General features: G+C 37.0%; 3 protein-coding genes across 6 annotated transcripts in view; all 3 read right to left on the bottom strand.

Annotated features, from left to right (window-relative positions):
• LOC148733877 (uncharacterized) overlaps window positions 1-6174 on the bottom strand; it is a 9081-nt gene extending 2907 nt beyond the window's left edge. Inside the window, exons 1-4 of one of the 3 annotated variants that reach the window (XM_088756643.1) lie at window positions 5422-5794; window positions 3175-3220; window positions 2018-2316; window positions 1-1319 (exon numbers count right to left, since the gene is read on the bottom strand). The exon at window positions 1-1319 is cut by the window's left edge and continues 2907 nt beyond it. In XM_088756643.1, the coding sequence (XP_088612769.1) occupies window positions 1160-1319; window positions 2018-2316; window positions 3175-3177 (462 nt within the window). In that variant the 5' untranslated portion in view covers window positions 3178-3220; window positions 5422-5794 and the 3' untranslated portion in view covers window positions 1-1159. The other 2 variants (XM_088756645.1, XM_088756644.1) reach the window with 2 other exon arrangements.
• An 890-nt stretch (window positions 6175-7064) lies between these two features.
• Window positions 7065-18535, bottom strand: LOC111333134 (uncharacterized). Of its 2 annotated transcripts, XM_088756647.1 has the most exons (5): window positions 18263-18535; window positions 12222-12298; window positions 11501-11546; window positions 10382-10671; window positions 7065-8817 (listed from the first exon to the last, which is right to left on the bottom strand). In XM_088756647.1, the coding sequence occupies exons 3-5, from the start codon at window positions 11501-11503 to the stop codon at window positions 8658-8660; spliced, it is 453 nt and encodes a 150-aa protein (XP_088612773.1). In that variant the 5' UTR covers window positions 11504-11546; window positions 12222-12298; window positions 18263-18535; the 3' UTR covers window positions 7065-8657. The 2 variants fall into 2 exon arrangements, with proteins under 2 accessions (XP_088612773.1, XP_088612772.1); XM_088756646.1 differs by lacking the exon at window positions 12222-12298.
• A 144-nt stretch (window positions 18536-18679) lies between these two features.
• Window positions 18680-23465, bottom strand: LOC111333141 (endothelial differentiation-related factor 1 homolog). Its single transcript, XM_022938662.2, has 6 exons — window positions 23289-23465; window positions 22461-22512; window positions 21622-21699; window positions 20901-20983; window positions 20732-20825; window positions 18680-19083 (listed from the first exon to the last, which is right to left on the bottom strand). The coding sequence occupies exons 1-6, from the start codon at window positions 23364-23366 to the stop codon at window positions 19019-19021; spliced, it is 450 nt and encodes a 149-aa protein (XP_022794397.1). The 5' UTR covers window positions 23367-23465; the 3' UTR covers window positions 18680-19018.
• Between the last annotated feature and the right edge of the window lie 147 nt (window positions 23466-23612).

Genomic DNA, 23612 nt, shown 5'->3' with positions numbered 1-23612 from the left:
TCGCGTAAGCGAACAGATACAAAAATCGACTTCTCTCTCTTACTGATTCTTCTGAAAAACTAGTTTAAATCACGACAAGCTAACACTTTAAATCATTGTGAGGAATTAATGTCAATCACGAGTTGTGTTAATTAAATTATATCTGTCATCATAGGCAACGTCTGTTTACTAAACGAAACATTTAAAATTGACTGTCTTGATAAAATTGTAGGTTGTAAAACTACTATGGAGCAATGTGTCCGTGATATAGATAACTGGATGGTTATCGACAAGCTAGCTCAAACTAAATCAAGACAAGACTGAAGTTGTTCTCATCAGCTCAAGGTATCGTCCCAGACCTCCTTTAGACTCTCTTCAAATTGGCAACGTGACAGTTGTACCATCATCCTCAGCTCGTAATCATGGCGTCATCTTTGATAAGTGTTTTAACTTTGAGGACCACATAAAATCAATTTTACAAGTCTTCTCATTATCACATAAGAAGTATCGCCAAAATCAGAAAGTACATTGACGAGGAGAGTGCCAAAATTGTTGTTCATGCCTTTGTTACTGCGAAATTGGATAGCTGCAATTCCCTGCTTTATGGTCTTCCACAACATCTAATTTCAAGATTGCAATCTATTCAAAACAGAGCAGCTCGGGTTGTTACACGTACTAGGAAATTTGATCATATAACCCCCGTCCTCAAACGGCTTCTCTGGCTACCTGTCCGTTGCCGTATAGTTTTTAAAATTCTCCTACTGGTCTACAAAGCCGAGGCTCTCAATGGAACAGCGCCTTCCTACATCAGTGAAGTACTAAAGTACCACACCTCTGAACGGAAATCAAGATCGTCCTCTAAACACCCTCTGGCGACCCCGAAAGCTAGACTGAAAACATACGGAGAGTAAACGTTTGCTGTGGCGGCACCGAGACTATGGAACTCGATCCCACTTGAACTAAGATCCAGTAGTTCGATAGACATTTTTAAACGACATTTAAAAACATATCTTTTTAAACAAACTTTTTAACTCTTTTAATTTTTAGATGACTTTTAACTTATTGATGTAAAGCGCCATGGACAAATAGTGGATTGCGTGCTCTATATATTTTATTATTATTGTTATTATTATTATTATTCTTATTATTATTATTATTATTATTATTATTATCATTATTATCAGATAATGTTCTTCACCGAGTCTACGATGGATTGGTAATCCAGTTCAGCCCTGTCTTTACACTGAACGATCATATTCAAGTATTCAAACACTTTCCTCAAATAATCATGGGTGCTGCCTTGCAGAAATTTCTTCGAGACTCTGCATTTTTCTGAACACCTGAAAATATTAAGTCAAGAAATGTAAAATTCAGACACAGGTAACTAATCATGTTGACAATTAAACTCATTACGGGAAAGTTACACCTTGCGAGAATGACCTTCGTTCAAAGTATTTTTGAGAAGAGTTTTTGAGCAAAAATTATCATGATGTATCATTTTGATGTTCTAAACCGAGAATCGTCCACGCAGGGTCAATTATACCGTGACAGCAAAAAGCTTAATTGAACAGAGCAGATCCACCACTGCGGACAGAAGTCAATCCCAATTAAATTTCCTCTTCATTATCTATTGTAAAATGAATGTTAATGAACAAGACAGCTCCGTGACAGTGGATGTGCACACCAGAGTGAATCGCTTTACTTACAGGTTTAAGTCTTATTCCTCAGAATAAAGTCCAGATTAATCTACCTGAAACTGCCACATTCGAAAGGTTACTGAGTGCTTACACGATTGCTCTACATTGTACTGTTGGTCAATTTAAAAGAGACTAAGCGAGTATATGTTCATCACGTCTACGCCAACTATGCTCCCAAGGTTTAGAAAATTAAAAGCATCTAATAAAGAATGATATTATTCCAAAGTGAACAAAAAAATCTATTAATTTTGTTGGGCGAGAGTTGTCAACTCAGTCTAAAACTGCATTTGGGTTCAACTTAAGATGTGGCGCCCTGGGAGGAACACTAAAATCATGCTTACCAGTTGATGAGAGCTATTTTCTCAGCTCTGCGGCCATCCTCAGTGTCGATCTTGAAGTGGAAGAGCAGGAACTTAGGTTCATCTTCTTCTTTCAAGAACCTTTCTTTCAATTTATTGAACTCTTCTATATTCTCACTTTGTGTCTGACCAGAAGGGAATGCAGCGCCTTTTTCTTCTACGACCACTTTATAATTACTTGTGCCCTCGACTGACATGATTATGTATCCATACTTGCGCTCTCGTTGCATTTCAGTGAAGCATGTTCTGCATTCTTCGGTTGCGGTGATAACGGACATCGCCTGGAAGGAAGGAATGTTACCTTTTGAGGAGTCAGCTCTCAGGGGGGTTGCTAATTTTGAGAGGTAGCTACCTTGAGAATTCCCCGATATATTGGTGCTTCAAAAGGCGACTAGATGTGCATTATGGCAAAAAAGAAAACAACAAAAGATATCAGTTGGCTGTGCTAAATGTTAAATTGTTGACACCAATAACACGAATTGTGACTTGCTATATATGCTCGGCCTAAACACTGACATGATGATAGGCTCAAATAGTTCGTTTGTCTTCACTTTCCGCCCTTTGTTATTCAGGACTTTACATTAATCAATTTCAACACCTTCAAGATTATCTTCGATTTCGTGTGCTTATTTTATTTTTGATAGAATATGCTAAGCGTGAGAGTGCCTTTCAAAAAATCTTGATTTTTTTCGGTGTTTCGTCAGACCGTGGAGGCTCATATGCGATTCGTAAGTAGACAAATCTTTTCACAAGAGTATTTGTTTATAATAATAATAATAATAATAATAATAATAATAATTTATTATATCATAGTGCGCTTTTTAACATGTAATGATCAAGAGCGCATTACAAGACAACTTCCAATGCAATTACAAAGTTTTCCAGGTTCCGATAACCTCACTTCGAAAACGAGGCTAGAAGCAAAGTTTTGTGGTGAAAGTGAATTTTTATTTGCATGAGAATGAAAAACAATTCCGATGCAAACGCTTTGGGCATCTCGAAAGTAGTTTATTGTGTTTTGAATGTGGGTTACTAAATCTTTGCACGAAATTACATTCACACATTACTTGTTGATTCGTATAATTTTGGGTAATGCACACTAAGTACTAGATTACTGAATTCTGTCGATAACTACTGACCATATTAGCAGACTGTTATCTTGAACTTTCACCCTTCTAATAGTTTCTAAAAGAAAAGGAAACGGGTAAAATTCAAAACAATAACCTTTAGGCTAAAGTCCTTCCACAATTTGGTGATGCTTTCTGCTGAAAATATTGGGGCGTGACATGTATGGTCATGTTATCAAAGATACCGTGGTCTTGAAGAGCAAAGCTACCCTCGATGAGAAAACTAATGACATTAACTACTTAAACTTCAAGAGGTGATAGAAAGTTTTTTTCTCAAAAGGACAGTCGGTCTCGCCGAAAGACATAAGTCTCCCTCTTACAGTCACGAGTCTGCAAGGCAATCTATAACACGTGCATGATTGTGGTCGTGCCATCTAGAACACGTGCATAATTGTGGTCGTGCTATCTCAGCGGCACTGGAGTAGTTGTCGGTGCTCTAGTTGGGGGTGACGCCGGTTTAGAAGGTTTAATTTCCGCTGGTTTCACTGTCTGTAAAACGAATTTCCTTTTTACTTTAAAAGGTCGCTAAACACAAGGAAACTATCTCATTTGGCGAAGCAAAACATCTCTGTGTCAGTAGACTTTAGCAAAATCTTTAGCACTCGATTTTATTAAATTCTGAAAGGAGATCGAGCAACGGAGAAGGTGGAATATAGAGTGTAGAATGGAGAGTGTGGACGGGGGAACGAGGAACGAGGAACGAAGAACCACACTTCTCTCATGCTCTCCGGACTCCCCGTGTGCATCCAGACCTTTTCATACACATGCTTAACATGACCAGTTGTTATTCCAAGTTATTTTTCATCTCTTGGTTTACAACATTACTGACATTGTCAAGTGAAATAGGGAAAATATCAGTGAAAGTAAACTTCATGAATTTGTATCGCGATTTGACAATCGAGAAGATGTTGATAATATTTGCAGTACGTTTGTAGTTTTTTGATTTATTGTTCAAGTTTTTTGTGGCCTTCGCGGATTAATTCTCCGATGATCACCTCTCCAAAGATTCGATTCCTACCACACCTACAACTCATATCAGAGCAACATTAATTTTTTTGTAATCAGTTCAAGTTCAAAGCCACTCGATTATCGTCCCTGTTGAGTTCTCCAACGACCGATTGCTTAAAACTGGTGTTCAGATCCGGCTTTTCCGCGGTGTCATCGGCAATTTTGTATTCTTGTCCATATAAATTACCGTTGCACAAGTCAGTCCCAAACACTCGTTCGCCGTCTCTTAATTCCTGTTTTAATCGTTTCAGAAACATGCCCTTGGGACAGATAAGGCGATTGAGTCATAGTCTAGCTGTAGTGTTAACTGTGTAGCTATTATTCAGTATCGCTCGGTTAGGCAACTCTGGTAAACATTCTATTGTCTTCCATGTGAACATCTGGTGTCTGTTAACCTACAGAACGTGGTACCAGTGTTTTAAGAATAATTAGAACTAAAAGCGCCGAAGTTCAACCAGGTTTAAGTGTCAGTAAGAAAACATCATTTATCTCCATACCTTCAAGCTTCTGTCATGTTACATTAATACGTCGAAGTTTGACTTAATTGAAATACTCGACTGCACTTCTCCTTCCGTCAAGTGGAAAGTTACTCTTCCTTTTATGTTTTAATTTATGAAATAGTATTCTCTCTCATTTCCGTTTCTTTTTGTCGCATTCAGCGATCTCTGTTAAATCAAACAGAATAATCACATGATTTTTTGTGCAGGGTGTGTTTAAGTACAGAGTTCAGCTGAGCCTGATTAGGATCGCAGTGATCGGTCTCTCCTGACCAAGTAACTAATTGCTTGTGCAAAGCAACTCTAGCTGCCTTAAACATCGGTCATGAAGTTAGCAAGACATAAAGATTATTAAAAACATGATGATTCTAGTTGCCATCAGAGAATTGAAAGTAATCCATTAAAACTACGTTAGTCACACTCATAGAGAATTCTCCGCATAATTCAACAAGCCATACTTCTGCGAAAGAGCGCACCTTTTCGTAATCGAAATTGGGAGATGTTCGAAGCTCAACCTTTTTTGACTACGAGCTCAAACAGCTACCTTATTTCAGTGCAACAAACTGCTGCAAGATACGAAAATACTGCCTTAACCACAACAGAAAGGAGCAGAAATTTACTCCTCGGGGCTCCTGATCAAAAGAATATTCTCATCGTTTCGGTGAATTCCAATCCCATTCGATAGCTATTCCGGTCTAGCTAAAATCGACTGTTAGAAAACTTACTAGCAACAGAAAACTTGTACATTTCTCACCTTATTTAGATTCTTAAGCTGGTTAACACTGACCAACAAGAAGAGGTCCACACTGCTCCTTAAGCTAGAAATTACGAATGGGCGATGAAGTTATTAAATGGGAGGGGTTTAGTGACGAACATACGTAAGTAATGTACCTGATGAAGTCTGATTGGTTTTAGTTGCATCGAGTAATAAAGGAAATACCGAACATTCCAAGTCTCCCAAACAATTTCAACCGCTCGAAGAAAACAATTAAGTAAATCTAGCTGTGTTTGGGTGAGAAATCTGGCGTTCAAAACGTGATCATTTGGTGTTTTATGGCTAAAAATAGAAGTATGCTGAAGGCGAACTAAGGGGTTTATCTTTGAGAGTGTAAACAATTCCATTTCTCTTCATACCTCCACGCTTCAGCCATTTGCTAACTTTGGCGAAGTTGGCCTCTCGATGTTAGACTGCACTCTTCCCTCAGTTGAAAGTGAGCCTTTGTTGTGTGTTTTGAATTATAAAGGAACATACTTTTTGATTTCCCTTTTCTCTGGCAAAGGGTGCTCCTCCATCAAGTCATTCTTTGGAGAGGCCGCATGCATATTTCTTGATTGTTTTCCTCTGTCGCTATCAATGGCATATCATATACTTATTCAAAAGTTAGGCTTGCAGGAAGCAGAGCAAAGTTTACATTAACGGAGGAAATCTAACGTTCTTTTTTTAAACAGGCTTTCCAAATAAAAAACTTCTTGGTGAGACCCCTAAGTCGTTTTTAATGTTACTTTCATTTTCAAAGCGTTGAACGGCGTGATTAATGTTGATATTTAACCTAACGTTGATTTCCATTCAGAACGTTATCGGTACTCCCTTAAGCATAGCTTGTGAAATTTTCCGCCAAGTTCCGTAGTTTTCAACACCTAGAAATAAAAGTCAAGAAAAGTAAAATGTGGACAGAGTGATGATCGTGTTAACAACTGAATAAATTACTGGAGAATTTAACCGTGTAACCATGATCTCTGCTGTTCCTGAAGTCTTCTAAAAAAAGGCAGAGGATCCTCCCATTCGACTCAGCAATGCAGCAAAAGCTTTATAGAGCATTTTGCGGATATAAGTCAATCCAAAATTTCTTCTCCTTTGTCTATCATATGATTAACAAATAGAGAAGCCTGACTGCACTCTGTTCTGTTGTGAAGCACATAGGGAGCGGCTAGAGCACGAAAAAAGAGTAAGCAGAAACACGAGACGCAGTCGAGAGTTTCTTCCCGCTTCTTATCTCACTGTTTCAGTGTAGGCTAAAACGAAGTTCCTCATAGGAACTTCAAATCATTTCTCTGTCCCAAGCTCGTTATAAGACGAAAAACATCTTTCTCTATGCTTTTACAATTCTCCTTTACCGATTCCATTTAGTTGAAATTTTAAAAGGAGTAAAAGCAAGGTGGTAATAGAAACAGGTTCTCCTTGAATCCCTACTATCCAGGATATTGATGGGGAGGGAAGCGAAAGGACCGCTTGCTTGACATTTATTGCATAAGGGGTGGGCGCTTATTCGGGAGAGGGCAATCAAAAGAGCGTGAGCGCCTATTCAAAAGGACTGCCTTAAGGGAGGAGGGCGCTTATCCGAAGAAATACGTTACGCTTAACACAAACTAGTCATTTCAAAAAACAAAAACAAAAAGAAAAATCAATTCTAGCTTTATTGGACGGTTTCTTACCTCCGTATAATTAAGACTTGTCTAAGACAGTAATGGCAATTCAAACTTTCAACGAAAGTACTTGGAAAAAGTAGCAAAATACAGCGTTGGGGTACGTGTTTTCCAATTAAGTTACAGGTTGCTCGAGAAAAAGAAACGGTAACCAGTCAAGTCGCCGGAAAGGCAACTCGCCGGGAACTAGAGTTATGTCGCCCTTGCTTTTAAGTCATGGCGCCCAAAATCCTGAGTTACATCGCACCGAGATCTTATCGTGAGTTAACAGAAGAAACAATTACTTATGATATCAGGCTTACTGGCTGTAAATGACAACGAAATGGAAATTATTCATCACACAAATAACAGCGTTCGCTTTAGGGCAACTTGTCCGTAAACATAAAAAACGAGGATCACCTTCGGAGGGCAAAATTTCAAAGACAACGTGTCGTGTCGATCAGTTGGTGGTGAATGTCTATAGATCTTTATCAATTGTTAATCACATGAAAATACAGTAACAAGGAATTGTTACCTCAACTGTAAAGCTACACCAGGGATTAATTTCACGACTAGCAGGTAGCAGGCTGCCCATCTTAGATTTGTTACAGACGTTATCCAAAATGGCACCTACATAATTATTGAAACCAATTTATAATAAAATGCACAGAAAAATGATACCAACACCAACATGAACACCCCTTAATTGATTGATGGGAATGTTTCACTTAAAGAGATTTTGTAGCAATTGAGAAAATTTGGGAAATTTTAAGACAATTGGCTAACTTTCGAAAGAGGCTATATATAGCCCCACTCAGTATACAATTAAGTTAAATTTTAAGGTTAAATGTTTGATTGATAATTAATCAGATAATAGCTAGTATGCATTAGTCAGAATCACTTGGAATGTTCACTTCTTACCCTTTCACTTCCAGGAATGACCAAGATGTAATTTCTCCTTACAAGTGTCGATATAAAATCAAGTGGACTGGTGATCAGAATAATGAAAAATATTCACTGGGGGATCATTAGTTGATCCAATACATAATTTTCTTCACTAACATCATAAGAATTGTAGCAAAGACAGTAAGGAGAGTTACTCATGAGATCTCGGCAGTCAAAGAGTCAACAATTGAGCAATTATCCCTCTTTGCTGTGGCAATGATTGACTTGTGCATTTTAAGATAAATGTTATATTCATCCTGACCTCTAATGTGAGTACAAGGATCAGTAAGACTACACTTGCATGGTAATAAGTAAAGTTCATTGAACAACAATATCGGACAAAACCTGTTGAGACACATTACAAAAATACCTATTTTCTCACCCTGACAAAAATGCTTTCTTATATTGAACTGCTAGTCCTTTTCTAGTCATCTTTAGCAGATAAAACAGCATATAAATTGCCATTTTGATTTTCAGAGAGTTACTGATTCTAAGAAAGATAGAAACACTAACCACGACAACTGATTAACAACTATAAGTATATCAGTAAATAACAACAACATCTATCTACTGACCCAGACAAGACTCTCTAAAATTGCTTACAGAGAAAGACTATCCCCTCAATGCAAAGATTAAAGACGTTTACTTTGCTTTGACCACCTCACTTGCAATGGAATTGTAATCTAATTCATCAGCATCATTACACTGAAGGGTAACACCAAGGCCACTAAACACTTTGGTCAAATCTACGGTGGTACTGCCCTGCAACGTCCTCTTCTTGACTGGACAAGAGTCAGAACACCTGAAAACAAACAATCGAGAGAAGTAATGTGCATGCACCCACAACTGAATGACAATTAAGGGAGAAGTGCATCTTGTAGGAATGATCTTTGCACTTCCTCAAAGAATTTGAAAGAAAGGCTATATTTAAAAGCAAAATATGCAACTGAATTAAAACTTAAACAATAAACCATCCATTACAAGGCTCAATCATACTGCAAAAGCTAAATGGGGCAGACACAACAAGGCTGGACACTAACAGTAGCCAACTATAGCCACAGACTAGTAGAAATTCAGTTTTGGCTAGTGGTTTTCGATTTCCACAGGCCAGTTTGGCTTGTAAACAAACTGAAATTGTTGTGACATCTAAGATTTCACTAGCCACTTAGCTAGTAAGTTGAAAAGTTAGTGCCTAGCCCTGCACCAGCCAGCAACAAATTTCTCCCCCTTTCTCTATTGTAAACTGAACCCACATACACTAAAGACCTCCATCAAGTAAAATTGGACACCAAAATCACTTGAGAGCTACATGAAACTCCAGTCTATAAACCCTTTACACCCTGGCACCAGTACAAGGCTGCGCTCTAAGAAAAATTGAAGGGAGCCCTGCAGTGCTCTGAAACTGTGAAATCCAGGGTGCCCAGCATAATTATGCTTCTTATGACAAAGCTATAATTCCTGAGTCACCCAAGAGCAAAAGTAAGGCACCAGGGGCCACCTGGCGCTGCTAGACCACAGCCCTGCAGTATGTACATCCTTCATAGTGTTCTCTATGCATTTCCTAAGGTGCTGACAAGGAGAATTTGTTTCAAAATACAGTCAAGAGATTCGTTAGTTGGTGATCATTTCCTTTTGTTCTCACGATCATGACTTGAATGTGTGATTCAGGGGTAAAATCATAAGGAGAAATCAGATGCTGGTCACTGTTAAGGGTTTAACAGTTAAGGATAAAACAAAGTGGACATAGTATCCAAACAAGCAAGTTTACTGTTCACCAAATTACAATACAACCTAGAACAACCTACATACGCAAGTCTCACCTTAAATATAGTCTACATCAGCATATTAAGTAATTACAACTATTTGATGACTTTCTGACAAGTACATGACATTGTACAGGTATGTATGGAACATCTTGACAGCTATGCTATATTGGATTCTGGAATTATGAATATAAAAAGCTGCAAATTTCTGTATCACCAACATTGTAAAAGTAAGTACATGCAAAATTAAGTTCAAATGAGGAAATTAAAGTGTTACAGATGTTATCTACCTGTGACTGCCAAATTCAAATAATCGCCAATTACTAACTGTTTTATTTGTTGTATTGCTGCTGAATTTACTGGATTTGCATGATACAGACTCTGGGCTAAACACGTATTTTTTCATTTCTTGTACAGCATTTTAGCTCCAAAGGTTTTTGAAGAGAATCTAATAAGACAGTTACCCCAAAGCAATCCACAGGATGTACTGAGTTTTTAGTCAAGAAAATTCATATTATTCAGTCTAAAACCTTCAAATGTGGCACCATTTTCCATTTACCTTAATATAAAAGAAAAAGAAAAGAACAATTAAATCGGGCTTACCAGTTGATGAAAACTATTTTCTCTCGGCGGCCATCCTTGGTGTCTAGCTTAAAGTCAAAGAGCAAGAAGCGCGGTTCACATTCTTCAGCCAAGAATTTTGCTTTCACTTTATCAAATTCTTCTTTATTCTTACTTTGTGGCTGATCTGTTGGAAATGGATCACCTTTCTCTTCAATGGCCACTTTCTTTTCGTCTTTGATTTTCATGATTAAATATCCATACTTCTTCTTAATTTGCATTTCATTGTAGCTTGTTACGCATTCTTCAGTTGGAGTGATACCAGACATCGACTGCAAAGAAGGAATGTTGAATATTGAGGTGTCAGTTCTTTGAAGTTTAGATATTTTTACTTATTTACACCCCCACGAGAGGGGGTGGACAAAAGACTGGCCCCCAGTCCCTGGACAACCAAGATGGACTACCCCAATGGAAAATGATGGACTACCCTTAAATGGACCAACCCTTTTAAGACTTTTGTCTTTTGTCACCCACAATAAATACTATGAAAATGAGGCCATTATCTTAAACATTTAAGACCTTCCTACAAAAAATTGCTCGAGTCATGTTACCTACCTCAGTTTTAGTATTGGTCATAAACTAAGGTGAGAAATCAACAATATTAATTTTTGTGCTAAACAGACTGATGTAGATATTTGCCATGCATGCCTGCAAATCAGAGATTGATCTTCACAGTCTGCCATCTCTAGATTTAATGACACAACAGCAAGATGATATGACACATTGCTATATTGCCCTATAAAAGAGTTAACATGTTTACAAATGTGAATGAGTTGAAGCTTGAAGCAGAATAAAGATGGTTTGTCAATGAAGTGGACACAATTAGTATTAGGAGACACAAGGTAGAGAATTGAAACTAAATAGACTGCAGAAATAATGAATTGCCATTCCTTGGGCTTTTGTTGTAACTAAAAAATACTGCAGGTTAATAATGAAAACATGCAATGTAAGTTAATATACACTATTAGATAGTAGCGCTTTCCATTTTGTGGGTGTTAGTCCATTTTAGGGGAGTTTGTTTGAGTAGTCCATCAGGGGAGTCCATCAGCTAGGGTAGTCCATCGACCAGGGGTCAGTGTTTTCATTATAATAACCACTTACCATATTGGCAGAGTATTATCTTCAACTTTCAACCTTTCAATGATCTCTGAAGAAATGAAACAGACATAACTGATGGTAAAAACCTTAGGGTTTAAACATTTTTGTGGCTACTGTCTCCTATGGGGGTAATGAAAAAAATGTGTTCCTGTTGAGTGAGTGTAACAACAGAATACAAACAACCTCTTGGCCCACTACAAAGTCTGTTGAGTTTTACCCGATGTTCCTTACTGTTGGCTTTTTTTTGCTACAGAACACCTTCAGTCGTTCAACCCTTAGGAATCCTGATGTTGACCTAATTTTGAACCCATGTTTCCAGGTGCTACTGACCAGTATTGTTTGTTTCAAGTTCTACAAAAGATGACAAACTCCTCATAAACATTGGAATTAACATGATAAAACTACAAAAAATCTAGCAGAAATATCTTAAAAGGCATGATTGGTGCATCAAGAAAACTTAGAGGAACATTTTCTTTTTTGAAGAGAGAGCATTTTACTGTTTGAATCGCTGATTATGCCCAAGAGATCTGAAGATTTTATTTTTTCAGTTCTTGCCATGACAGTATAAAAGATGATACGCATCTAAAGTAATTTCACAGTGGTGTCTCTGGCATTTAATTGAAAAAAAGACTTTTCCTTTCCGAAATATCAAAATAGCTTTGATCTGCACAGTGTGGAAACTTTGAAGAACAATTTTATTTATTCAAAGAGAGAACCTTTTTACCACTTCAATCAGCAACTAATAGCCAAGAGAGCTGCCAAAATGTGCAAAGGAAGAAGGTCTGAAGCTTAACAGGGACCCTGGAATAATAAGACGGTGGAAAGTAAAATACTGGCATGGTGAAATGGTGGAATATCTTATAACAATGAATGCCTTGTTGTATGAAACAAAAGTCTCACAAAAATGAGATCACAATGAAATAAGAAAATAATCTACAGTTAACAAGAAAAATTTAAAAAAGCATAGTTTAATCATCATTAGAGCCTAGAGGATACACCAATAGAAGAACATTGAGGTTCCTGAGCAAGCCTTTATAAATTATCATCACTGTTACTATTGTCATTATTATTATTATCAATATTATTATTATTGATAATATGAATATTTGTTACCATATGATTATTGGTAAAGTGTCAATTAAACACCATATTCTTGAATCATCTATCTCTTGTGGAACAGGGTACTCATAAATGTGTCAGATGTAGCAGATTTTCTGTTTTGCATACAAGATGAATCTTTTGCGACACCACCTTCTAGCAACTTTATATAAACTGATTCTTTTCGTTGCTATAAAAATTGTGCTATTTCAACAGCCATATATGCAGTCTTAAACTGCATATTTCTTATTTGCTGATGCTTTAATTTTGCTAATAATTGCAACATGACATGCATGATTTTGGTCATGTAATCAAACTAGTCATTTGAACAGAGATAATTAATGCATATGGACGCCATCAAAGGTACCATGGATCTCACAGAGCATAGCCTAACTTGATCGAAAGGTTTATGTAGAGTTTAAGCTGGGAACCATGGTCAACTCATCAATATAGAACCTTAGCTTCTTTACCCAGCTGGGATTGTCAAGTAATTACACAAATGGATAGGTACTGTAAAAAGACAAAAAAATCATCTGAAGAAAGTTATCTTATTGTGATACCAAATTATCCTTCCAAGCTATTCTGCAAAGCAATTTTGGTTTCATCAACTGAGTTGATAATGGAAATTGGCCATCATAAAAAAATACATACATACTTTATTTAACATAGAAATATGCTTAGCTAGTTTACAGGTATTCCACCTAATACCTAATGAAACCTAACAACTAACAACACTAATATCACAGCAGGTAAAATCACAAATTAAATACTGATTAAAAGTAATTTAAAACTGTTTTCACAATATTACCACCGCGATCAAAATAAAATTAAAACTAACGTTAAAAATCTACTAATCCCCGAAATTTAACGATCTAATTCTGTTTACTATATCTTTTGGTGCCCGCTTTTATTCTAATGTCATTTGAGAGTTCATTCCATTTCTTGGCTGCAAAATAACTCCATGACTTGAGTCCATATTTGGTAGTGTTAACTTTAGGTAAAGATAAAACATATTCTTGGCACCTGAGATTGTACTTAAATGAAAGTACAATTCTGTACTCATGACGTTTTGAGCATTAGCCCTTCATCAGAACAAATGGAACACATTTTACATCAATGTTAATTTAAAGAGAGTCTGCATATCAGATCAAGGGACTTAAAAGTTTAACATTTGTTTCACAGTTCCAATGCTTAACCAGCATCCTTTACACGTTGAGGTGGGGGAAGGAGGGAGGGAGGGAGGGAGGATGCTTACATAAGATAATTTGTCCAAGCATGTGTTCCTTGCCGGAATTACTTAATAATAATAATAAAAATAATAATAGTAATAATAATAATAATATAATAGAGAGATATGCTTTGGAAAGAGGACTTCATCTGGCCCCAGTTGTTCAAAGGGCGGATAACGCTATCCAACGGATAAATCGCTATCCAGCGGATAAGTGTTACCAAAACGTACTGTGCTATCCACCGAATAGAGATTTATCCAGTGCATAGCGTTATCCATCCTTCGAACAACCGGGGCCTGAAGTTAAGCTACCTGTGCCCAACTGCTAACACTGTATAAGGAGAAAAGTTATCTGGAGAGAAAGATGAGGATGAAGGAGGAAGAAAGTAGCACTGAGGAAGTACACCAACAGAAATGGCAAGGAAAGTTGATTGAAGCAAGATTGGATGACGCAGATGTGATTGGCTGCTTCAGTTGGCTATGCTGCTGGAAAACTGTGCCCATGCACACAGTGGCTGGAGTTTACAAACTAAACCAACAGCTACTCCCCACTAAGATTTACCAACAGTACAAGACAAAGACAAGCAACAACACAGACGTCAAGTGTCATATGTGCAGAAAAGCTGTGGAGAGCATCCCCCATGTTTTGAGTGGATGTGGCCCACTAGCGCAGAGTAAGTACAAGACGAGGCACAATGCAGCCCTCAAAGTTCTATTCTTTGATCTGCTCTGTGATATGGCCTAAGAGAAAGTGTGCCATCTTGGTGCTTGCCTGAAACACCAAAGCCAGAGTACAAGAATGATTGAGCCAGCACCTTCTGAGATGTGCAAGTGTATGCAGAGAAGACGGAAGTAAGAGAAATTGGATCGATGCAAGAGTTGTGGATATGCTGAAGAAAGTGCTACTACTAGAGATGGTGCTACTACTAGAGATTTTTCAGGTCTGATTTTCACTATTGCATAAATAGTGCTCTCTACTGCGAGGATCGTGCATTATACATATCTATAACCGCAGTTCAAAATATATGAACTTCATACATTCATCGTATCTGATTTATCATCACGGGTTTATTACGAATCAACTTAACGGCCTGCTCACAGTTGGCTTGTTAGCTCAATTGGTAGAGCGCTGCACTAGTATCGCAGAGGTCAGTGGTTCGAATCCCGTACAGGCCTGATTTTTTTCAGGTCTGATTTTCGTTATTGCATAAATAGCGCTCTCTACTGCGAGGATCATGCATTATAGGTATCTATCACCGCAGTTCAAAATATATGAACTTCATATATTCATTGTATCAACTAGAGATGAGTTGCCCGTGGATGGCAAGCAGGAAACAGAAGGAAGAGGAAACCTTGAAGTATGCACTACTTTGATGGGAGATGCATCAGCAGTACTTGCCATAAGATTGCACAGCACAACATCATCATCGATGTGCTCGAGGGCATATCAAGAGAGACACTAGATATGTATTAAGAACTTGTGTGAGGGCAGATATTAAGATCTTGCTGGATATGCAAAAGGAATTCATCTCAAGTATCCTTAACATTGCACGGAGTTTCAAAGTTCTAACTACGTAGGACCTATGAACTGGCCAAACTTTTACCCACACAATTCACATCTTTTTGGGTTTCTCATTCCATTTGAAAATGTCTTTAACTTACTAATTATTTTAGGCTATGGTAATGACAAGCTACGTGATTGCGCCTTGTCAATGTCTCATTTAAGGAGGCATCCTTACGTCTTACTGTCCATTATAATAATTTACATTTCTAAAGCCCTAAAATTTTAAAAATTTTCTAAAGAGCTTTGCAAAATATTCCATAAAAATATTAAAACGATTAAATGATAAAATTTGAAAAATATTAAAATCTTAAAATGTTAAAACAAATTGTAAGCCAGCTTGAACAGATGACTTGTGTCTTAAGCTTGGACTTAAAAAAGAGAGATGAAAAAATACGGAACCCTACTCCATGGAGTACCCTAAGGAGTACCTACATGGAATACCCACAGGGAGTACCCCTAAAAGTCATGTATCGGTCAGATAAAATAGTAAATATAAACATGGTAAATTATTTAGTTGTACATATGTTGATGTATTTTGATCTTGCCAGCTGTATGATTGTCACAGTTCAATACACTGTCCACGAATTGACCGCCATCTTGAATTTAACAATAAACTGCTGGCAACTTCAAACTGAAGGCTTAAATGTGGTCCGTAAATGTTTTCTTTGATGGACCAATTACTATCTTCATCTTATGATCTTCAGAAGGCCAAAAGCACGGACTACTTCATTTGGCAGCGGGTTTTACGTCTTTCAAAATACCTATTTATGTAGGGTGTCTGTAAGAGGTGTGGCGTTTAATCTATCAAAACAGGGCCTCGTGGGTTCATAATTGTGTGCTTGCGATGAGGATAAAAGCTAGGACTTAAAAAAAAGGAATTCATGTGTTTGAACTGACCTTCTCTTCACCCATCTATTTGTAGTGTAACAAAATTGAGATGCATAATGAAATGAAACTCATTGCACAGCGATAAAAACCAAAATGGAGGGTTACCTGCAGCAAGACTGAAAGCCCCCTGCCCCCCCAAGAACTGGACTGTATTGAACTGTAACGATCGGAGAGCTGGAAAACTCAAAATGATATATACTTCTACATGATTTACCCTGTTCTTTAAATATTTTGTTTGACCGATACATGATTTTTTGGGGTACTCCTTTTAAGTACTCCACAGTGTACTCCATGGAGTGGGGCTCTGCATTTTGTCATCTCCCATGGCTACACTGTGACTGTTTTGAATTTCAAGGAGCAGTTTGTTCCACATGTGTAAGGTCATGATGCTGTACAATAATGACAATAACACATGCACTACCCATTCCAGTCTACCCAGAGCTCAGTTTTACACCAAAATAAGTTTGGTTGTCGAGACTAAATCAGAGTTTCATCTTAGAGTTAAATCCAATTTCTCTGGTGGAACAAATAAGCTGAATGCACATCAGTATCAATTTTTCTGCCTTTTCTGCTAGATAACAAAGGGAACAGAGATAAACTTGCATTGATATAACAGCCATTCCAATATCCTGTCAATATCCTTACAAGTACACTTAGTTTGTCCAGAGTTTGGTTTGTCTTTGAAGTGTATGATTTTGATTAAAAGCCTGCTTCTCTGTGTTTGTATAGCCTGAGAAAAGCAGCTGTCCTTTCGCTCCCTTTGTTCACCTGCGAAAGAAACGGGGAAACAAAGGGAGCAAAAGGACGGCTGCTTTTCTCAGGCTATGTTTGTATCGCTACATGCAAACAAAACGTTATCTGTGTGGAAACTCTAAATGCAAAAGATATCCTAATGAAGAGCCCTTGTGTTGTCCTAAACCATACCCACAAAGAATATATGGCCATTACCGTTGAAAACGTACATTAGGAATGTTAATTAACAATTAGTCCATGAGTGTGCATTGGATATGAGATGATAGATAGCCAATGAGGCACGTAGCGCTGAGTTGGCTATAATCACCTCATATCCAACAAGTGCGAGTGGAATATTGCTTTATTAAAAATGTTAAATTAAATTATTAAATTTTATCAAAGTTTTTGGCTCCCTTTTAATTTTAAGCTGATTCATACACTTACCATATTTGTAGATTATGGTATATTGGCAGATATACCATAATGGCTAAATCAATAAAAAGTCTTGAATTGCATTATCCAATGATCCAGTTGTTAATAAAGCTAAATTATTATGAGATGTCTCGCTGAATATGACATCATGTTTTTCATGATGAACATTCTCGACTCAGATGATAACAGGAATCATTATTTTTCTAAAACCTTTAAGTGTTGCTAACTCCATGATCCAAACGATTTATATGCTGCTCTGCACAATCACCTGGTCATGCAAAGGTTACTTCGCAACATAAACCTGCCCGTGTCAAGTCTTTTCGTAAACATCCTGTGTAAGAAATCATGTGGAAATTGCTACTTGATCTAACAGAAATCGCACTTTACGATTTCCAGCATTGAACAGACACTTTTAAGGCTCTCAGAGATAGAAGAAAAGTTCATTGATTCTTAGTAACCTAGTTTACGATTACTTTTTTGTCGTGCATGTTGCGAAGTCTGCTTCTATTAGCTGTCATGTCATGGGCTGTTCAGAGTGAAAACGAATTCCGACTATTCGCATCCCCCTACGGCTAAAAGCGCTCAAGGCTACTGGTTTTTCAGTGCAACACACCACAAAAAGTTACGAAAATAATGCCTCGATTCCAACAGAATAAAACAGAGATCGATTCTCCAAAGGCTTCGCATTATAAGAATGTTCTTAACGCTTCAGTGAATGTTTCAACGCTTCGGTGATTGTCATTCAATTTGATAGTTACCCGTTCTAGTTAAAAATGGACTGTTAGAACACTTCCTAGCAACAAAAAACTTTAAGAATTCTCACCTTATTTGGATTCTTAAGCCGGTTAAGACTGACAATCAACAAGAGCTCCGCGCCACGGTAAAGAGGTTGCGAGAGCACTGTCTCGTTGCGAAAGAACGATTAACTGGCAGAGGTTCAATGACAATCATGGGCAATGTACCGGAACATATCCAATCGAAAATTTAAATTTTGGACTGGACTCTTGAAACGAAGGACTCACTACTGCATCCCTTAATTTTTTTTTATCAATTAAACAACCCTAATGTGAAATTCAGACTAAACCCCGTCGATGAGGCGTTTAACAGTAATTCTGGACTCAATGGTTATAGGAAATCTGTCTGTAATAGAAGTTTTGTGCCTAAATACCACCTGCCAAAGATTTGACCAAGGAATACTAGGGATGAAAGGACCATGATAAGAAGAATAACTCAGTTATAATCAGTTAGTGAACCTCTTTTTTTAATAAAGAGCCCCAAGGCACAAATGGCCGGGGAAGAGAGGTTTCCAAGCATAATTTTAACAGCAGTCTTAAGCAGACATAAGTTTGTATCCATTTGGTCTTCAAGTACTGCATCTGTTTTTTTTTGTTTTTGTTTTCTTTTATCTTTAACACTGGCAAGGAGAGAAATGATATTAAGTAAACCCTTTATGGGAATTCTCTAACTTTACTACACATAGAAGCTTTTATTCTCTTTCCTGAGAATAGTTTCTAGTCCAAACATGAATGTAGCCTTATAATTAGTTCATAAAGGGTTAATTTGACCTTTTCATTAGATATCATTTCTTCCCCTTGCCACCAGAAACTAACGGCATTCCTTTATCTTTGCCACGAAGCTTGACACCTGAAAAAAAAGGAAAAAAAAATTGCATTTAGCACTGGAGACACTGAGCTTCATTGACAACTAAAGATTTTACACTTTAAGTTCAAATGACTTGCATTTGCCAGAGACTATTATTCCTTCTGTAATCACCTACCATGACTTTGCTGTGGTAAAGTTTTTCCCTTGGTGTTAAATTTAACAAACCAGTTTTACTTTTAATAAATATATCTTATTAGACATTTTGTGTAGTATTGCTGATTGTTTTTATGAGTCTTGCCATATTTTGACAAGCCTGTAGGGCAAAGTCAAAATACAAACAACGAATAAAAATACATATCTTTTATTAGACATTTTGTTGTGTAGTATCGCTGAGTATATTTATGAGTTGTGCCATATTTTGATGAGCCCGTAGGGTGAGTCAAAACACCAACAACAAGTAAAAATACTCAGTGATACTACACAATGAAGCATCTAATAAGAGATTTATTATCCAACATGCCAAATTGTTATTTCAGTGCAGGTGAATTTTGCAGATATTTATTTACAGGGAGTGCGTGACAAAGTATGCAAATTGGAGTGGAATTGGCCTGTTTTCTTGTTGCTGTTTCTATTTTCTTCAAGAAATTTCTTAGTCAACTAGATGTTTTTCTTTGTTTGATTCATCTAATAGACTTGGATCTATATTTGCCAGACATTCTGACTTTTTGTCGTCAGAAATATAATTAAAATTGTGTGCCACTTTTTTTTCACAAATTCAATCCAATTCTTTGCTGGTGCAGTGCAAGAAAATCTGTCCTACTGGTTCTCTGGAGTACAAATACCGCATGATATTTGTACTCATCTATGGCGTTATTTGTACTTTACAGAATCTGGTTGGATTATCATAATAATTAGCAATACTATAAAACAAAACGTTTAATAAGAGATTTATTATCCAACATGCCAAATTGTAATTTCAGTGCAGGTGAATTACACATATATTTCTGGAGTGCAAAGATCGCATGATATTTGTGGTAAGTTTCTAAAGAAACTATGGTGCTTTGTTGGTGGGGGGGGGGAGGGGGTATAAAAGATAACTTTGTTTTAACAAATGAATTAATAATTGTAAATTGGCCTTCGTAAAGAGTTTTGAGAGCAGAAACTTCTAGAGTTAGCTCTTCATCAGAGTGCACCAGTTTTACTTTTGCCATCCTAAATTTCAGATGATGTTAGACATAATACAATACTTTAATACAAAACTCATAGAGTTTCAGTTTTCAACATTTCAAATGTAATTTTTTCCACGGACCTAGCATTCCATCAAAATGTATGTTCATAGAGCTAAAAGTCACACAAGTCACAGAAAGTAATTATGTGACATGCTGAATTACACACACACATTTTAATTGGTTCTTACCCATGATCTGTTGGAGGATGGATGCATAGAAGATGTCATCATTAACAATAGGGAACAAATACATTCAAATGTGTTAAGAATGTCACTGACACATTTGCCTTGTGTGCTACTCTTTTGTACTAATTAACACATTTTGAGGTCATCATTTATTTATTAATGAACAGATGCATGGCAACATGAAATCTAAAATAAATCTATAAATAAGCTTTGACCATGACAAATTTCACAAAATTTAAAACACAGTGACACATATCATTTAATTTGTTCACTCACCCAATGCTCGTTCAATTTTACCCATCACTTGATTGTTAGGAATTGCTTTACCAGACTCGTAGTCCATAATGACTTGAGGCTTCTCATTGATTTTCTATAATGGAAAAAAAAATTATTTATTAAGTCCAAAATAACAAAATTGCTTGCAGTTTCCATAGCTTGCTCTTACTGTTGCTAAGTCCTTCTGTGTTAGTTTCTTCTCCATTCTTGATTGCTGAATGAGTTTACCAACATCAAGGGAAACTTTTTCATCTGCAAGACAATCTGGGTATCAGACTCTAATGTCAAACTCAAACACACAATAACTGCAGAAAGATTTCGCTGGTTGCATGGCATAAGTTCAGGAAACCAAAAGCGTTGTTGTTGTGCGGGTGATGCAATGATTGCAAACACACATCTCATCCACAATTCACTTGAACAGACACAAAGTTTCAAGGAATTCCCAAATGCAGGTACTGGTACATGTATCACAAAACAGCAAAATGCTTTTGAAGGGATCAAACATCTATGTAGGAATAAGGGAAAGTTGCCAAATGGTCCCCATCACCAGACCTTCCTGGAAGTTTTGCTACCTACCCTGGATGCAATGAAAGTCAATCATAGTGCCCCCCCCCCCCCAGCCCACATGTACAAAATTGATTGTAATCATAGAACTGCAGATTTTTCTGACTGCTTGCCACTATTGGCAATAAGAATCCACAGTGACCAAACCGAGGCCTGCATGCCAACCTCAAGATCCAGAATCCAGTTCCCTTACCAGTGCTCAAATTTCAGAGCTTTATCATGACAAAAACATTTTATTCTAAGAAAATGAGAAAGATTAAACCCTAACACTTGTTACAACTCTATTTTCCAGACTGTCTACACATGATTTCCAGAGTACAACTTACGATGTAGCTCCTCTGTCTCTCGGTCCAGTTTAGCAGAATCCTTGTTTGCCGAATGCTGCTTGTTTGAAGCAGCACCATCTGTATTAACGATAAAAATTAATTACAACTTCATGCAAACTTCAAAGGAAAGCCGTTCTGAGCTAGAACAACAATGTCCTAAAACTGTCTATGAATACCTGAAACAGTGCTATTCTTTAAGTGACAAAGAATCCTTCTATATATATATCTTGATAAAAAGTGACACACACCATGCTGCAACTCATTCCGATCTCCTCAGCATTACGCAGCTAGGAATATTGCTGCTCCCCTTATATGTGGCATTAGTCCATCAAAGCTTTCCCCTGACACTTTGTGAGGCTTACCAGACAGTTTTACCTGTACTGAGGAGAGTACAGTGTCTTCCAAAGAAGACAACAAAATACCAGGCTAATTATTGACCCTTGACTAAGAGTTGCACAAGTTTACTGTCAGACCATAGGTCAGCCTTTTTAACAACATTTGCTCTGATGAAGAGCTAATGCTTCAAACATCAGCTTTGAAAATCTTTACACTGGCCAACTCACATTATCAACTCAGTCGATAACACCAAAATTACCTTGTTATACTCCCCCACTGATGCAGCACCACAGTTTTTTCAGAAATTTACCCCCTTTGTTTATAACAACATAGTGTGATATAATATTTACCTTTAAGTTAGAGTTTTTAATATTCTTTTAGAGCTAAAATGACTGCTTTTAAATGAAATTTATGAAGATAAAGAGTGAAGTAATTCTGAGTTGATTCCATCATGATGTTGCTATTCTTATCTAAAAATAAAACTAGTTAAATGCTCATCTTACATTTTTGCGATGTTTCCACATGGCCACCATGTCTTTGTGCTTGTGAGACAGCCTTGATGAAGGCACCAAAGAAAAAAAAATTTTTTTTTAAATAACTATTTGATTATTGGTAAATCTAGCAACTTTCAAAGAGCCTTCTATAAGTGTCGACTTGAAGATTCATTTCTTTCTGCCACAGATGATTTTGATTTTTTTATCGTTAAGAAAATATATCAGATTTCCTCTTTCACATTGTGAATAATTTTCAGATGTGCTGCAAATCATAAGCCAAGTAGGATTAGGTTAATTATAAAAATGATTTTTTTTCAAGAGGGACTGACATGAGTGCAAATACTTTGGGAGCTTTCAGCTCAACTTTTTTTTTTTATAGAAATTAATAAAAAGTTGAGGGTTCTGACACGTGCTTGAAATCTATTACTGCAGAGAGGTTAAGAATTCTTTCATACACAATTATTTATATGATCGTATAACACAACTCATAGATATTAATCACTTCAATATGGCGACAAGTTCTACATCAGGGATTCCAAAATCAAAACCTGTGGGGTAACACACAATCGCATGGCACTTATAGGACAGTGCCACACCACAATCTAGATTGGTGAAAGCTGTTGCACGCTCACTCAACGGTTTACAGTCCGGTTTTCTTTGTCTAAGCTGTAAGTTTAACATCATTGTGTCATACTCTATGAAGTAAATGACTACGCAAATTCTCAAACAAATATAATGATGACTACTTCTTATGTAAGCTTGCTTACTTGATCCAAATCTTCCATTCTTTCACTCTTCTGCTTCATCATGTATGTACAATGACAATATAATAAATACCTGTTTAGATTTCAATTCTGCCGCTCTTGGTGCTTTCTTTCGTAGGTAAGTAACTGAGTCCCAGTCGGATTCTGCCATTTCTACTCTGTCGAGTATTGCTGTAGAAAATTGTAAAGATCTGGCTGACTAACGAGTTCCCTTATTAAGTGAAATCGACCAAAACAAGTTGAGTAAAAGTAAGCATGCGTTGTCGCTAAACGCTGGCTGATATATAGCGGGCTCGCATGTTTCATCCTCCACGCGACTATTGCAACAGACTCGGCAACAGTGGATTGAAAAAAATGTCTACTTCCTTTTCATGAATTATGATTATCAATCGAAAAG

This window comes from Stylophora pistillata, chromosome 4 (genome assembly GCF_964205215.1).
Source record: "Stylophora pistillata chromosome 4, jaStyPist1.2, whole genome shotgun sequence".
NCBI lineage: Eukaryota > Metazoa > Cnidaria > Anthozoa > Scleractinia > Pocilloporidae > Stylophora > Stylophora pistillata.
The sequence above is the reverse complement of the archived record's forward strand: the minus strand, read 5'-3'. Positions and strand labels throughout refer to the sequence as shown.

Excerpts from the sequence above, each read along its gene's own strand:
- LOC111333134 (XM_088756647.1), bottom strand. Across the intron at positions 8,818-10,381 it reads AAAATAGTTTTCATCAACTG|GTGTTCTGACTCTTGTCCAG; the intron begins GTAAGCCCGATT and ends GTTTGTTTTCAG.
- LOC111333141 (XM_022938662.2), bottom strand. The coding sequence starts at position 23,366 with ATGGCAGAATCCGACTGGGACTCAGTTACTTACCTACGAAAGAAAGCA. Across the intron at positions 22,513-23,288 it reads CAGAATTGAAATCTAAACAG|GCTGTCTCACAAGCACAAAG; the intron begins GTATTTATTATA and ends GCCTTCATCAAG. Across the intron at positions 19,084-20,731 it reads TAAAATTGAACGAGCATTGG|GTGTCAAGCTTCGTGGCAAA; the intron begins GTGAGTGAACAA and ends CTTTTTTTTCAG.